The 12983-nt window shown below is 47.6% G+C and overlaps 2 protein-coding genes across 6 annotated transcripts in view; both read left to right on the top strand.

The window, feature by feature from the left end:
• Positions 1-12983, top strand: part of TMTC1 (transmembrane O-mannosyltransferase targeting cadherins 1) — a 262529-nt gene that overhangs the window by 239937 nt on the left and 9609 nt on the right. For 3 of the 5 annotated variants that reach the window (XM_075006402.1, XM_075006395.1, XM_075006377.1), the window contains 5 exons: positions 1294-1438; positions 2015-2152; positions 2772-2894; positions 4168-4245; positions 5077-6926. In XM_075006402.1, the coding sequence (XP_074862503.1) occupies positions 1294-1438; positions 2015-2152; positions 2772-2894; positions 4168-4245; positions 5077-5217 (625 nt within the window). In that variant the 3' untranslated portion in view covers positions 5218-6926. Of the gene's footprint in view, positions 1-1293; positions 1439-2014; positions 2153-2771; positions 2895-4167; positions 4246-5076; positions 6927-12983 lie in introns of those variants that run through there. The other 2 variants (XR_012647083.1, XR_012647084.1) reach the window with 1 other exon arrangement.
• Positions 12635-12983, top strand: part of OVCH1 (ovochymase 1) — a 63379-nt gene continuing 63030 nt past the window's right edge. Inside the window, exon 1 of the mRNA XM_075000905.1 lies at positions 12635-12692. Coding sequence (XP_074857006.1) covers positions 12635-12692 — 58 coding nt within the window. The remainder of the gene's footprint in view (positions 12693-12983) is intronic.

Raw genomic sequence — 12983 nt, 5'->3', positions numbered from 1 at the left:
ATTTATGGGCACACCTACACTGCGATAAAATACCTGCAGCATGGCCCATGCTTGCCCAAGTCAAGTGAGTTGGGCTGTGGAGCTATGAAATTGCAGTATAGATGTTTGAGTTCAGGCTGGATCCTGGGCTCTGAGGCCCTGTGAAGAGCAAAGGTCTCAGATGCTGGGCCCCAGCCCCACTGCTATTTTAGACCCACAGCCCGAACCCTGTGCCTAGGCCAGCTGATCCACTCACTGAGACGTGGTGACCCAGGTATTTATTTACAGTTGTAGATGTAACCTCTGAGTCCACGCTTCAGGATGGGAGGCTGACTCCTCACTCACACCACCTACATCCCATCTTTGTTACAGGACCTTAGGAAGATTCATTCGCATTTTAATCTTCCATGTGCAGTGTTGGGTTTGTTTTTTTCACTCCTTGCATGTGCGTGCCATGTCCCCTACTGCTGCTCTGCCTGGCTGGGTTTTGAGAATGCACAGAGCCATAGGATTCAGCTGGTCAGGACTGTTTAGCAAGTGCCTTGCTATGCTCCCCTTGGGCTGCATCCCAGGATATCCTCTGCTACTTTCAGCTGCAGGGTGTTACTGTTTAGAAGCTCTGTGACTTCTGGTTGTTACCAGTAAACTCATCATGCACTTCATGTGACACTGGAAGCATTCCAGGGAGGGAGTGTCACAGGTGTTTTAGAGCACGTAACTGCCATGCAATCCTGAGCCAAGGCCTTCACCCTCCAGGAATCTGGCTCTCTTCTGGAAATTTGTTCTGCCATATAGCACCTCCCCATATGCTGAACAGTTTCTACGGGGTTTGCCTCCCAGTGTGTAAGAGGGGATGGCCTTTCCTTTACCTGCTTCTTAGAACACCTCCCTTTTCTTCCCTGCATTGCCAAACTCATCCCACAACCGGCAGTGCTGGAACAATTTTTATAGCGGTGATGCTGAAGACAGAAACCAAGTATTTGGGTTGATATTTCTCCTTCAAGCCAGGAGCTGTAGGTGTTCCAGGAGCTGTGCGCACAGCTGCAGATTTCCATTCCCTTTGGAGCCTGACCCTCCTGCTCCTTCGTGGGCCAGATGGATTGCAATTGGGCCACTCCCTTCACCCAGCAGGGATTATGAACGCTCCCTCTACAGCTCTTCCCTTCTGGGTTGGCTTGAAGCAAAAACCTCTGGCTCTGGTCCATTAGTGCAGAGCACTAACCTTTTCAAGCAAATCCCCCAGCAAATCACATTCTCGTCTTACGTTCCAATCCCAGCATCACCTGACGACCTTTCATTCTTCCCCACACCTAGAGCATTGAAAGTATCACGGAAGGCTGAAATTCTTTCCCCGCTTGGAGCTCTCTACTATAACACAGGGCAGTATGAAGAAGCTTTGCAGGTTTACAGGGAAGCCGCAGCCCTGCAGCCATCAAACAAGGAGATTCGACTGGCACTGGTGAGTGTATGACTGGAATGTTCATGACAGGGTTCTGTCAGGAGTTATAAATCCTATCCATGGTGGGACGTTCTGAGGCCTGGCTCTCTTTTCATGTGGCTGATAATTACTGTGAGCTTTCTGTAGAGCAGAAAACTGAGCGAGTCTTGGTTTTAATTTTGTCCTGTGGCAGGAAGGGCTCTTCTTCATCTGTCTCAAAGCCCAGAAAATTTCCATCCCATTCTTTTTTAGTTTTCACTCCATTCAGCCCCGCATTGTAGCTGCTACCATTCTCCCAGGAGTGCTAGCCAGGTCTGCTTCTTTTGACTGAAAGGGACATTATTCAGCGAAGCCCATTCACTCTCTCCTCATGAGACTGCTGAACCACTGTCTATTAGCACTCCAACCTCCTGCCTTGCCAGAAAGCAGAATACCAGGTCCAGATGTGGCATCGTATAATAGCTAGGCCACCTTATTGTCTCTGATCTTACCAGCCTAGCGTACTAGCTTGTTATCACAGCTCTTTTGACAACAGTGTGTAATGAGAGAGGGGTATCAGAAAACGGGATGAAAACTCTGTTTACTATTGAACTCTAGGCCCAGGTGTTAGCAACGATGGGACAAACAAAGGAAGCCGAAAAAATGACTAACCATATTGTGACAGAAAACACCGAGTGCCTAGAATGCTATCGCCTTTTATCAGCTATCTACAGCAAGCAGGAGCGTTACAGCAAGGTACAGTGGTCTCTGTCTACTGTGCTCTCTGTTCTGTCTCACACACACATGATGAAAGAGTTTGGGAGAAATTTTAAGTTCTGTAAAGCCAAAGGCTAAAACCTGTCCTGATAGATGTGCAGCAATGGGCGCGTAGCCACAGCTGCGACTGACATTTGTGAAATGCACAATAGCTGGATTGGTTTATCTGAGGCTTCCATGCATCTAGAACAGTGTTTTTCAGCCTTTTTGACACCAGGGACTGGCTGGCTGTCTTCCTATACTGTGTCTGGAAAATCTCAGGGACTGGCGCCAGCCCAGAGAGTGGTACATGGGAAACACTTATCTAGGGAACAGGACTGAAGACTAAATGCTTGATTTTTTTTCCAGAGATATCAAGTACTCAGTTCCTACTGACTCCAGCAGAAGGGGACTGCTCAGCACCTTTGAAAATCAGGCTGTGAGGTGCTAGAAAGTTCAGGTTCTGCATGTGGTAAATGTCCACAAGCAAATGGAAATTTGGGGAGCAGAGTGGTGATGCTGTGTATTGCTCAGTGCCTCATATGCTCAAATACCACAGTGATGGGCACAGCATAAGAAGCTAGATAGAATAGAATGTCCTCTCTCTCTCTTTCTGCAGGCCCTTGAAGCTATAGATAAAGCTCTGCAACTAAAACCAAAGGATCCTAAAGTCATATCGGAACTCTTTTTCACTAAAGGAAATCAGCTAAGAGAACAAAACCTTCTTGACAAGGCTTTTGAGGTATAACAAGTCACAGCTCTAAAGCACATGGTTATGTTTATATAGTCCAAGAACTGAGCTCACTAGTCGTAATTAATACTATGCAGAAAGCATATCTAGTGCTTTTTCACTTAGATAGCTCATCTTGTCACCAAGTAGTATAGCTGGGATTATGGAAGGGGCGTATCACTTCCATAGTTACCGTAACAATGATGTTCTCGCCCCTCCATTCCTTTTGAACTATTCATACAGAAAAAAAATTCCCTCCAATTTGGTAGGTTAGTTGTGAAGCCATGGGGTGGCTCTCTAGAAGTGTGAGATCAGTCCCAAAACACCCTGTCCACATTTTCTGTTTTAATTAATTACATTTCTGAGTGGTCTTGTCCATATAGGTGTCCAGACATTCATTAAACCCTCTTTAACGAGCATCTCTACTTTTAGGAAGTTGTAATTATAGTCCAAAAATTCTTTTAATTTTCTCCCACATTTGTAGAAGCAAAATAAAGGAGATGGGAAAGCTATACCATGTCTTTGTTAAAGCTGCACGTGTCCATGTTGTCAGACATTTGCAACCATTGAATTATTAAAACCTTCCCTCCCTGCACATACGTGCTGGCGTGGAGGTTTGCTTTCCTCATCAGAGGTACATATTGTATGCAGAAGGTAGCTGTACATTGCAGAGCATCCCTGCAGATCAGGATCAGCAGAAGAGAATGCACTATCTTGGAAGTGGCCTTGATTCCTTCCAGGACACTGCAGAAGAAGCATATTCTGTCAGATAGATCCTTCATGGAAAGTGGTCTCTTCACATGTATCCACGTAAGACTCCAAAACCTGGATGCACATCAGTGCCTTTTTTGTTTTTCTCAGTCTTATTGATACTGAGTACCAGCACCTCAGCAACCTCATGGAGGGTGGGATAGCTCAGTAGCTTGAGCATTGGCCTGCTAAACCCAGGGTTGTGATGTCAAGCCTCTAGGAGGCCAATTAGAGCAAACAGACACCAGGGATGGTGTTTGTTCCTGCCCAGAGGGTAGGGGACTAGACTAGATGACCTCTAGATCTCCTTTCCAGTCCTAGGAGATGTGCCTAATTAATCTGGCTGAGTAGAGCACCTCTTTTTTTTTTTAATATAAAAAAGACACCAACACACACAATTTGTAGGTCAGACAAATCAAGAAGGGAGACAACAGTATTTTAAGGGGTTTGATGGGGGAGGTCAGTTTTCCTCCTTATGTGGCTTTTAGTCAGAGGCACAAGCATCTTAATGTGAAAATATTTCATATTTATTTAGAGCTATAAACTGTCTGTGGAGCTGAACCCAGATCAAGCTCAGGCCTGGATGAACATGGGAGGGATTGAGCATATCAAGGTAGGAAAATCTCTTGCTTTTGTGCAGGCAATCAAGTAGGAGGACTTTTTTGTTCTTTCTAATACAATGTGGAATCTGCCTTCAGGCACGCCAGTAGTACATGTTCAGTCATCTTCAGTGTTCGTTTTTTTTTGTGTCTTGTCACCTGTGTCTGATCCACAGAGGACATGAGTCTGGTACAGCCCAAGCTAGACATCCTGGCTGTAACTCAAGCGGTAGAGATGTGTGCCTTTATCTCAGGAAATCCCTAGTTCAGTTCCCGGGTGGTGATTGACATGGTAGTCAGCAGGCGAGTAGCCAGCAGATCTAGACACCACCGAGAGTAGGATGCCCGGTTTGAGCAACCAATCAGAGAGAAAAGGAGACTTGCACGCCAATGAAAATCAGCTCATGTGCCACTCTTGGCATCTGTGCCAGGGGTTGCTGACTCCTGAGCTAGACCGTAGCATCTGAAGCATAATACTGACACCTGTTGGTGGAAATATGGTGACAAGACGTGAGTTCGTACTTGTATGATTTTACTGTAGTGTAATTATTCTGAGTATTTTAAAATATTAGTTTATCTCATATTATACATATCTTCTACTTGGACATAACAGCACTGTTCAAATCTGCTTCTTGCCATGTCCCTGTTGATCTAATTTAGGCACAGAGTGAGTTCTTCTGCATACCAGTTGACCGCTTTAATAATGAGTGGAGTGTTGCTGTCCCAAAACATGTCAGACACGCATTATAAATTGCTTTCTTCGTCCATTATGGAGCTTGCCGGGATGGGCAATGATGTTTCGGTGTCAGAGAATACAAATGACACTTTCTTCCCCTCCTTCACAGGGAGACTACGTCACTGCACGTAGTTATTACAAGAAAGCTTTACAGCTGGTTCCGAACAGCAAGCTGCTGAAGGAAAATCTGGCTAAACTGGATCGCTTAGAGAAACGATTGCAGGAAATCCAGGGAAACGATCAGACATAACTAGTGGAAGGAGCTTCGTGCCCCTTGCAGAAGACAGAGGTGGAGGCCCACTAACAGATATGATGAAGGAGCTGCATTGTGACTTGGAGTTCAAGTGGGCTAATTTGGGGCACATGTGTGCATCACCAAAGTTTCTGGAGATCCATCGTACCTATAGGGTATGCTGAAGAACAAGTGAAAACCCTGTTGGAATCAAGATTTATGTTTTGGTTTGATGCACGTTGCTGTCATTAGTGCTGTAAGTAGCAGACACACCTTTGATGTCCTGGTCTCTCATTCGCCAGCTGGGTGGGCTGTGGAAGCAAAGTTCTCGTCTGCTGTGGCAAGGGATGGAGCAGTACCTCTTGTTAGTCAACACTCACCTGTCTAGTCCACTTAAGGAGAGCTGTTAGTTGTCTTTAAAGCATGCCCCTAAAGTCCTCCTCAGCCAGGATCAGTGGTGATAATGATCAGCAGCCAGTGTCAAAGGTCATTACAGGGTTAAAGTTGGGAGAAGTAGTGGCCATTTTTAGGGCTCTATCCGTGAATTGAAAATTATCCCAGGAAATGGAAAATTATATCTGGACACTGCTGCCTCTGAAAGTGATGATTTTGTGGCTAAGGCTACTAATCCTATGAGGAAAAACCTCAGCTGAATGTTGTGCTCTGAAGATAATCATTTTTTTTAACCATTCAGATTCATAATATCACAAAATTGTCAGAAATGATGTTTTTTCCCAATCAGAATGATAATTTCTATGAAAAAGTTGGAACTGCCAATAGAAATGTGGAATTCTTAAAGTGACTCCACTTCTCCCCACCCACACAAAAATCTATATTTTTAAATATTGAGTGGGAAGGCAAGTTGGCTTCAGATTATGAGCATTTATTTTTGAGTGTTATTTATTTTTAACTTATAATCAAATGTTTAATATATTTTTCGCTGTTTATAAAAAGTTGGACAGCATGCTTCCCAGCTGGCAACATAACTTGTGATTGTCACTTGTATAAAGTTAGAAAATAAGGCATCACAAGGTTGTGTTTGAATAATTCTCCCTATTTTTAAAGCAAATGGATGTTGGATCCACTCTTCAGCACAGCAATGCCAAGCCCATTGATTTGTGGGGTTGCACCAGTTCAGCTAAGATAAGAGTTTGGTCTGTTGTCAATAGTAGAGATAGTTGAGAAGGTAGAGGGGCAGTGCAGTGATACCTTGCTCCTTCGCTCTGGACAGCAGCTCATCTCACAAGTTCATTATTTGCATCTTAGCCCCACCCCCTCAGGTAACCATCACACAGTTGTTTCAGCCTGGTTGCCATGTCTTTGAAGAGAAGCCCAGGTCTTGGAATTCCTAGAGCTGTATCAATGTGCTTCAGTGCCAATCAGAACTATGCCCTGTCAGGGAAATCTTGCCTGGCAATGGTCTAGGACATTAACCCATGCCAGTTGGGTGTCACTATTGTGAGCTCTGACCACACTCAGGAGTAAATTGAAGACATCTCCAGAGCTAAGCATAATCCAGTGAGGATCAAAACAAAAAGCAGTCAAGTAACACTTTAAAGACTAGCAAAATAGTTTATTGGGTGAGCTTTCGTGGGACAGACCCACTTCTTCAGACCATAGCCAGACCAGAACAGACTCAATAGTTAAGGCACAGAGAACCAAAAACAATAAGCAAGGAGGACAAATCAGAAAAAAATGATCAATGGCCGTGTCTACACTAGCCCCAAACGGCGAAATGGCCACGCAAATGGCCATTTCGAAGTTTACTAATGAAGCGCTGAAATGCATATTCAGCGCTTCATTAGCATGCGGGCGGCCGCGGCACTTCGAAATTGATGCGCCTTGCCGCCGCGCGTCTCGTCCCGACAGGGCTCCTTTTCTAAAGGACCCCGCCTACTTTGAAGTCCCCTTATTCCCATCAGCTCATGGGAATAAGGAGACTTAAAAGTAGGCGGGGTCCTTTAGAAAAGGAGCCCCGTCGGGACAAGCCGCGTCAATTTCGAAGTGCTGCGGCCGCCCGCATGCTAATGAGACGCTGAATATGCATTTCAGCGCTTCATTAGTAAACTTCGAAATGGCCATTTGCGTGGCCATTTCGCAGTTTGGGTCTAGTGTAGATGTAGCCAACGTGAGCAAATCAGAGAGTTGGGGGGTGGGGGAAGGTCAAAAATTAAATTAAGCCAAGTATGCAGACGAGCCCATATAGTGGCTCAGAAAATTCCTCTTTCTCCTTTATTTAAGGAGTTTGATTTCTAAATGCCACTTTTTATTGTCAAAGTCACAGATGTAAGAAGTCAACAGGGAGCCATGCAAGCAGTGAATCCAGTGGCAGGATTGAAGCATACAAAGCAAGGGTTTTGTTCAGTACCCAGGTGATGCTGAAGAGTATTAATTTGGCTTCTGTGCCAGATTCTTTTCTGAGTGCTTGCTGAGATAGGTTCCATGCTGGATTTTTCTCTCAGTAATGTCTCTCAATTAACTCCAGCACCCTCTGGTGCCATACCCTCTCAGTTCTTTCTTTACCACCCATGATGTAACCATGGAACAACTGCTTTGGCAAGGCATTTCTCAGTGGTTTCTTCTCAGTATTAGTATTCTCTTTTATTAGTCTTAGTACAGTTGTAGTATAAATAATACTCATGTAGACAATTAGAACATCTTTATCACTGAGAGGCTCCCTTCACCCCAAGCATGCCCCAGTCTCTGGGGTTCAAACCTTATGCCTCCTGTGGCAAGTCTATGCCTGAGAGCAACCCACTCTCCAGTTCTCCAGAGCATCTGGGCGAGGCTCATCTAAAAGATTAATCAGGACTTTAAGCCTTGTGTGAAGAAAGAGAGAGAGGCTAGAGTGACTGTCCAGTTGGAAGCCTCTGTAAGACTGGTTTGGAAGCCAGAACGCCCAGATTCGTGGCTGAGTGCTTTGGGTCTTGATGCAGTGTGCTCCTTTAGTAGTGCACGTGGCCAGACACCCTTTTGCATTTCCAGTGGAAGGAATGTAAAAAGCGCTGGTCCAGCAGAGAGGGTACTTGCCAGTGCCAAAGAAAGGCAAGCAAAGGGAACGCGGTGGAGTACAACCTATTCGTCAGTGCAACTTGTTTTCATTCTGTTACACCATTAGCAAACAGGCTCAAGAGGACACCTGCTTCAGGAGAGCACTACTACAATAAGCGTGTCCGTGAAATGTGAGCCCACCTCCTTGTGTACTGCACGTGAGTCATCTAAAGCAGCGTGGACACAAGCAAGCGCTCAAAGGAGAAAAAACAGCTACTCACCTTCCATAAGTACAGTTCTTTCAGATGTGTTGCTCATGTCCCTTCCACAACCCACCCTCCTGCCCAGCACCAGATGGCCCTAGTGCTCATTGAGGGAAAAATCTCTGGCGGTGGTGCGTATGGTGCACACACCCCTAACATGGAATGGACACGAGCAATACATCTTGAGGAACAACAGTTCCAGAAGATCAGTAAATGTTCCCCCCCACCCACTACCCCTCAGGGATGTCAGTCAGACTGTGAAGTTGTCCGAGGCTTGACTCTAACAGCTGGATGTGGGGCGATGGAAATTTTGTGTTCCTGTGCTTCTCCCTCTAGAAATCATTATTCTGCAGCTATTTGCATGAAGTAGCTACAGGGTGTCAGGCTTTACGTAATACAATGAAGGAGTTGCCAGGGTCCCCAACTCAGAGCTCCAATAGTCGAGATAGACTAGTCCGATAGATGAGAATAGGGCAGCTCAAATTTGTGGTATAAAGTCAGAATTAACTTCCCTGGGAGTCAGGCTGGCAAATCCCCGTGCCAGGTTACGCTGGCAAAAATGAAAGCTAAAGTTGCCTCTGAGACTTTTGTGTCCTCCTACAGTCAAATTTTAGTCAATCTGAGCTCTGAAGCTCTGTTACGTGGCCTTTGTCCATAGATGCCCAGACCATTTTAAACCAGGGGAAGAGTGCGGTTCAGTGAGAACCGCAGGTTCCTCTTCGAGGGTCCCTGTGGGTGTTCCACCCTAGGTGTGTCGGCACCGCTGCACCCACAGGCCAAAGGTTTTCGTAAAAGTGCTCCTCAGCCGGCTGCCCACACGTGCAGAGCGCAGGCTCCAGGCGCCTGTGACAGCTGCTGCTCGCGCACGGGCAGCCTGTCACCTCAGTTCTTCTCTTCTCACCGCTGGCTCCAGTGGCATTTCCCTCTCGCTCCCTCCGCCCTGAAAAACAAACATACAATCAATTGAGATAGGAAGAAGAGTCTTTAAACAGGCTCTGTAAAATCAAACGGACTATGAAAGTTTAAGAGGGAAACTGACAACAAGGAGAGCTGCTGACAAGGCTGCTTCTTAAAGGGCCCCCAGCCCTTTGCCAGCTCCGCCTTAAAGCACAGGCAGCCACTGACTCGTGCCCGGTTTCCTGGGTTTTAAAGAGTGCTCTGCCAGTGGCGTCTCAGTGCCTCTGTCAGACGGCCACTCTTGCTGTGTCTGGTGCCTGGGACACCAGCACAAAACTGAAGGCTGTCCTCAGTGCAGGAGCCTTTCAAACCCAGCTCACAGAGGCAGAGAGGAGCAGCTCCGCGTCTGGCTCATAGAGCTGGCTTGGCTCCTGCAGAGCAAACAGGCTCCCCCCCCCGGGATGCAGCCCACAGGGGTCGAGAGCACTGACGGGGCTCTGGCACTGGCAACCCCTACGAGGAGGGGGAAATCCCCCAGAAGCAGGAAGACGTCGTATGCCTCCGTGGGCTCTGTGTTCCTGACAGTGCAAGGGGCCGCCTCAAAACACTGCGCTGCCGCCCTCCCTGCAGCTAAGGGGCAGCCCAGGTGTCCTCGCTGAAGAGGCGAGAGAAGGAGCGGTCCAAACCCTCCTTATCTAAAGCGGTGGGGCTGTCTGACAAGCCCTCTGCCTCAGATCAGCAGACTTAGCCCACAGTGGTGTCTGCTTTCACTTCTCCAGTGCATGCAAGAAGCACTGAGAAGCTGGTACTGGAGAAGCACCAAAACTTTGTCAGCCACGACTGCTGCTTCTCTCCCTCCATACCACTGGCACCAATGCCCCCGCAGCCACCACCATTCCTGCCTTACACTTCCATGGAGGAGCTGTTTACTCCACCTCTACTCCAAGCGCTCCTCTGCTAACTGAGAGCTCTTTACACAGCCTGAGGCTCTCCTGTTGTGACACCCGGGCAACTGGTTTTACTAGTTCCTCAGATTCAGAGGACTGGATGCCGCCCCTGAGAAGTACAAGAGGCATCCTAACCTGCCACAGCCACACACTGGCAACACCACTGGGCAGCCCCACCTATTCCACCCACCTGGCGGTATTGGGTCCCATGCCGGGGGGGGGGCATTCAAACAACAGCCTTGGCCACAGCCCATGCTACAACCCGTCCTGGTGCTGAGGAGCAGACCCCACACCAGCAAGCATTCGTCTGGCAAGTCCAGCCTGTCTCAGGTTGAAGAATGTTCCTCACACTCAAGGGGGAAGTACGGCTCACCCTCTCCTCTTCCTTCACACCTGACTTCTCCATCTTCAACTGCTTCAGTGGTACAACCTGCCACTTCAGATGACTATTCCAAGTCCTTTCAGGACCTCTTTAGGAGAGTCACAGACAGACTGGAAATGCCCCTTCCAACATCAGGGGACTTCAAACACAAATTGACAAACATTTTCCAGACATCTACACCTAACAGACTGGCAATTCCAATGCATGAGGCTCCACTAGATCCAGTCAAACTCCTCTGGAATACGTTGGCCTCGATCATGCCCATCTCAAAGAGGCGAGAGCACAAATACCATGTTGCCCCGTCAGGTGCAGAATTTCTTGTCACTCACCCGCACTGCAACTCATTGATAGTGGATGCAGTAAATCAGAGGGGAAAGCAACACAATTACGGGGTCAGCCCTGGGGACAAACACTGGAAAAGGCAATGGGGAAGAGATCATACTCCTCAGCTAGCCTACAATTTTGAACTGCCAAGTATATGGCCCTGCTAGCCAAATATACTCATCCCATTTTCGATAAGCTCAACACCTTCTCTAACGCAATTCCTGACAATGAAGCAGGACAATGCAAGGTGCTCATGAGCAAAGGCTGCCTAATCGCGGAAACAGCCCTGCAATTGGTGTTAGACTCAGCAGGTACTGTGGTCAGGTCCCTCGTCTCCACAGCAATCATGAGGTGAGGGTCCTGGCTACAACTGTTTTGTTTCCCCAAAGAGGTTCAGGCCACGGTGTAAGACCTGCCCTTTGAGATGTCTTGCCCCTTTGCTGAGAGTGCTAATGAGACTTTACACTTTACCAAAGACTCAAGGGTAACCCTATGTACTCTGGGCTTCCATTTGACCACCTCAAAGTGCCCTCAAAACAGGCAGTCCAATAACAGATACAAGGCACTGGCCTTTAATAACAGGCAATTCAATAATAAGCAATGCCAGAAGCAGCCTGGGAGGAGGCAATCTTCAACGCAGTTTCCTCCAAGCACCGACCCCGTTCCCCTTCCCCGTCCCTTTTTGGGAACCCCTCTCACAAACTGCTCCTCATGCAAGAGACACAACGATTACATCGGTTGGGGGCCATAGAAGAGGTACCCACTGAGAACAGGGTAATGGGACTCTATTCAAGGTACTTCCTCTCAGAAAAGAATTCAGGGGGCTGGAGACCCATATTACACCTCAGGTACCTGAACTGGCACATTATCTGTCCAAAATTCAAGATGGTGAAGGTAGCCATTATTATCCCCTTTCTGGAAAGAGGGGACTGGCTGTCTGCGTTCTCGATCTGCAAAATGCATACTTCCATATGTCCAGTCACCCAGCACACAGGACGTTCCTCAGATTCACTGTGACAAATCAACATTACGAATACAGGGGGCTTCCTTTCGGCCTGTGTACAGCATCGAGGATCTTTTCAAAGGTCGTGGCAGCAGTCACTGCATTCCTGCGAACAAAGGGAGTAACCGTCTTTTCCTGTCTAGACAATTGCCTGATAAGGGGCCAGTCCCAGGCACAGAACAAGCATCCAATGTCATTTACCAGGACTCTTTTCTCCAGCCTCGGCCTGTGCATAAATCTTCAAAAGTGCACCCTTACACTGACAACAAAACTCAAATTCATAGGGGCACTCCTAGACTGCCGGACTGCTGTAGCCTCTTTTCCACCACACAGGCTGAAGACAATACAAGACCTTGTCACTGGCCTGGAACTTTCACCGACCGTACCTGCCAGGCAATGCCTATGCCTCAGAGGTCACTTGGCGGCAGCGATATTGGTGGTGCATGCACGTTTACGAATGAGACCCATGCAGGCATGGTTCAGAGCAGTATTCAGGTCCCGCCCACACCCGCTGAACAAGTCACTGAGTGTCCCAGCCAAGGTCAGGAGCTCCCTCACCTGGTGGACACAACCCAGCAATGTATGTGCAGGAGTGCCTTTCCAGAGACCCCTTCCTACACTCACGATCATGTCGGACACCTCCCTCTTGGGATGGGGTACTCATCTTGGGGACCAATTAGCCTACGGTACCCGGTCCCCAAACAAGCAACTGAAACGCATCAGTCGCCTGTAGTTGAGAGAAGTTCGGTACATGTGCATGCAAGTCTTCACCCAGAGCTCCAGCACTACAGTACGCATACTAACAGACAATATGACAGCCATACAGGGCGGGGTACGCTCAAAACAACTCTGCCAGGAAACAGTACTACTCTGGGGGTGGTATATCGCTCATCAGATCCACATTGTCGCAGCTCACATCCCGCAAAACAACGACATGCCAGCAGACAATCTCCATCTCATTTTCTCAATAGATCACG

This window comes from Carettochelys insculpta, chromosome 1 (genome assembly GCF_033958435.1).
Source record: "Carettochelys insculpta isolate YL-2023 chromosome 1, ASM3395843v1, whole genome shotgun sequence".
NCBI classification, from domain to species: Eukaryota; Metazoa; Chordata; order Testudines; family Carettochelyidae; genus Carettochelys; species Carettochelys insculpta.
Note: the sequence above shows the minus strand (reverse complement) of the source record. Positions and strands in the feature narration are given on the sequence as shown.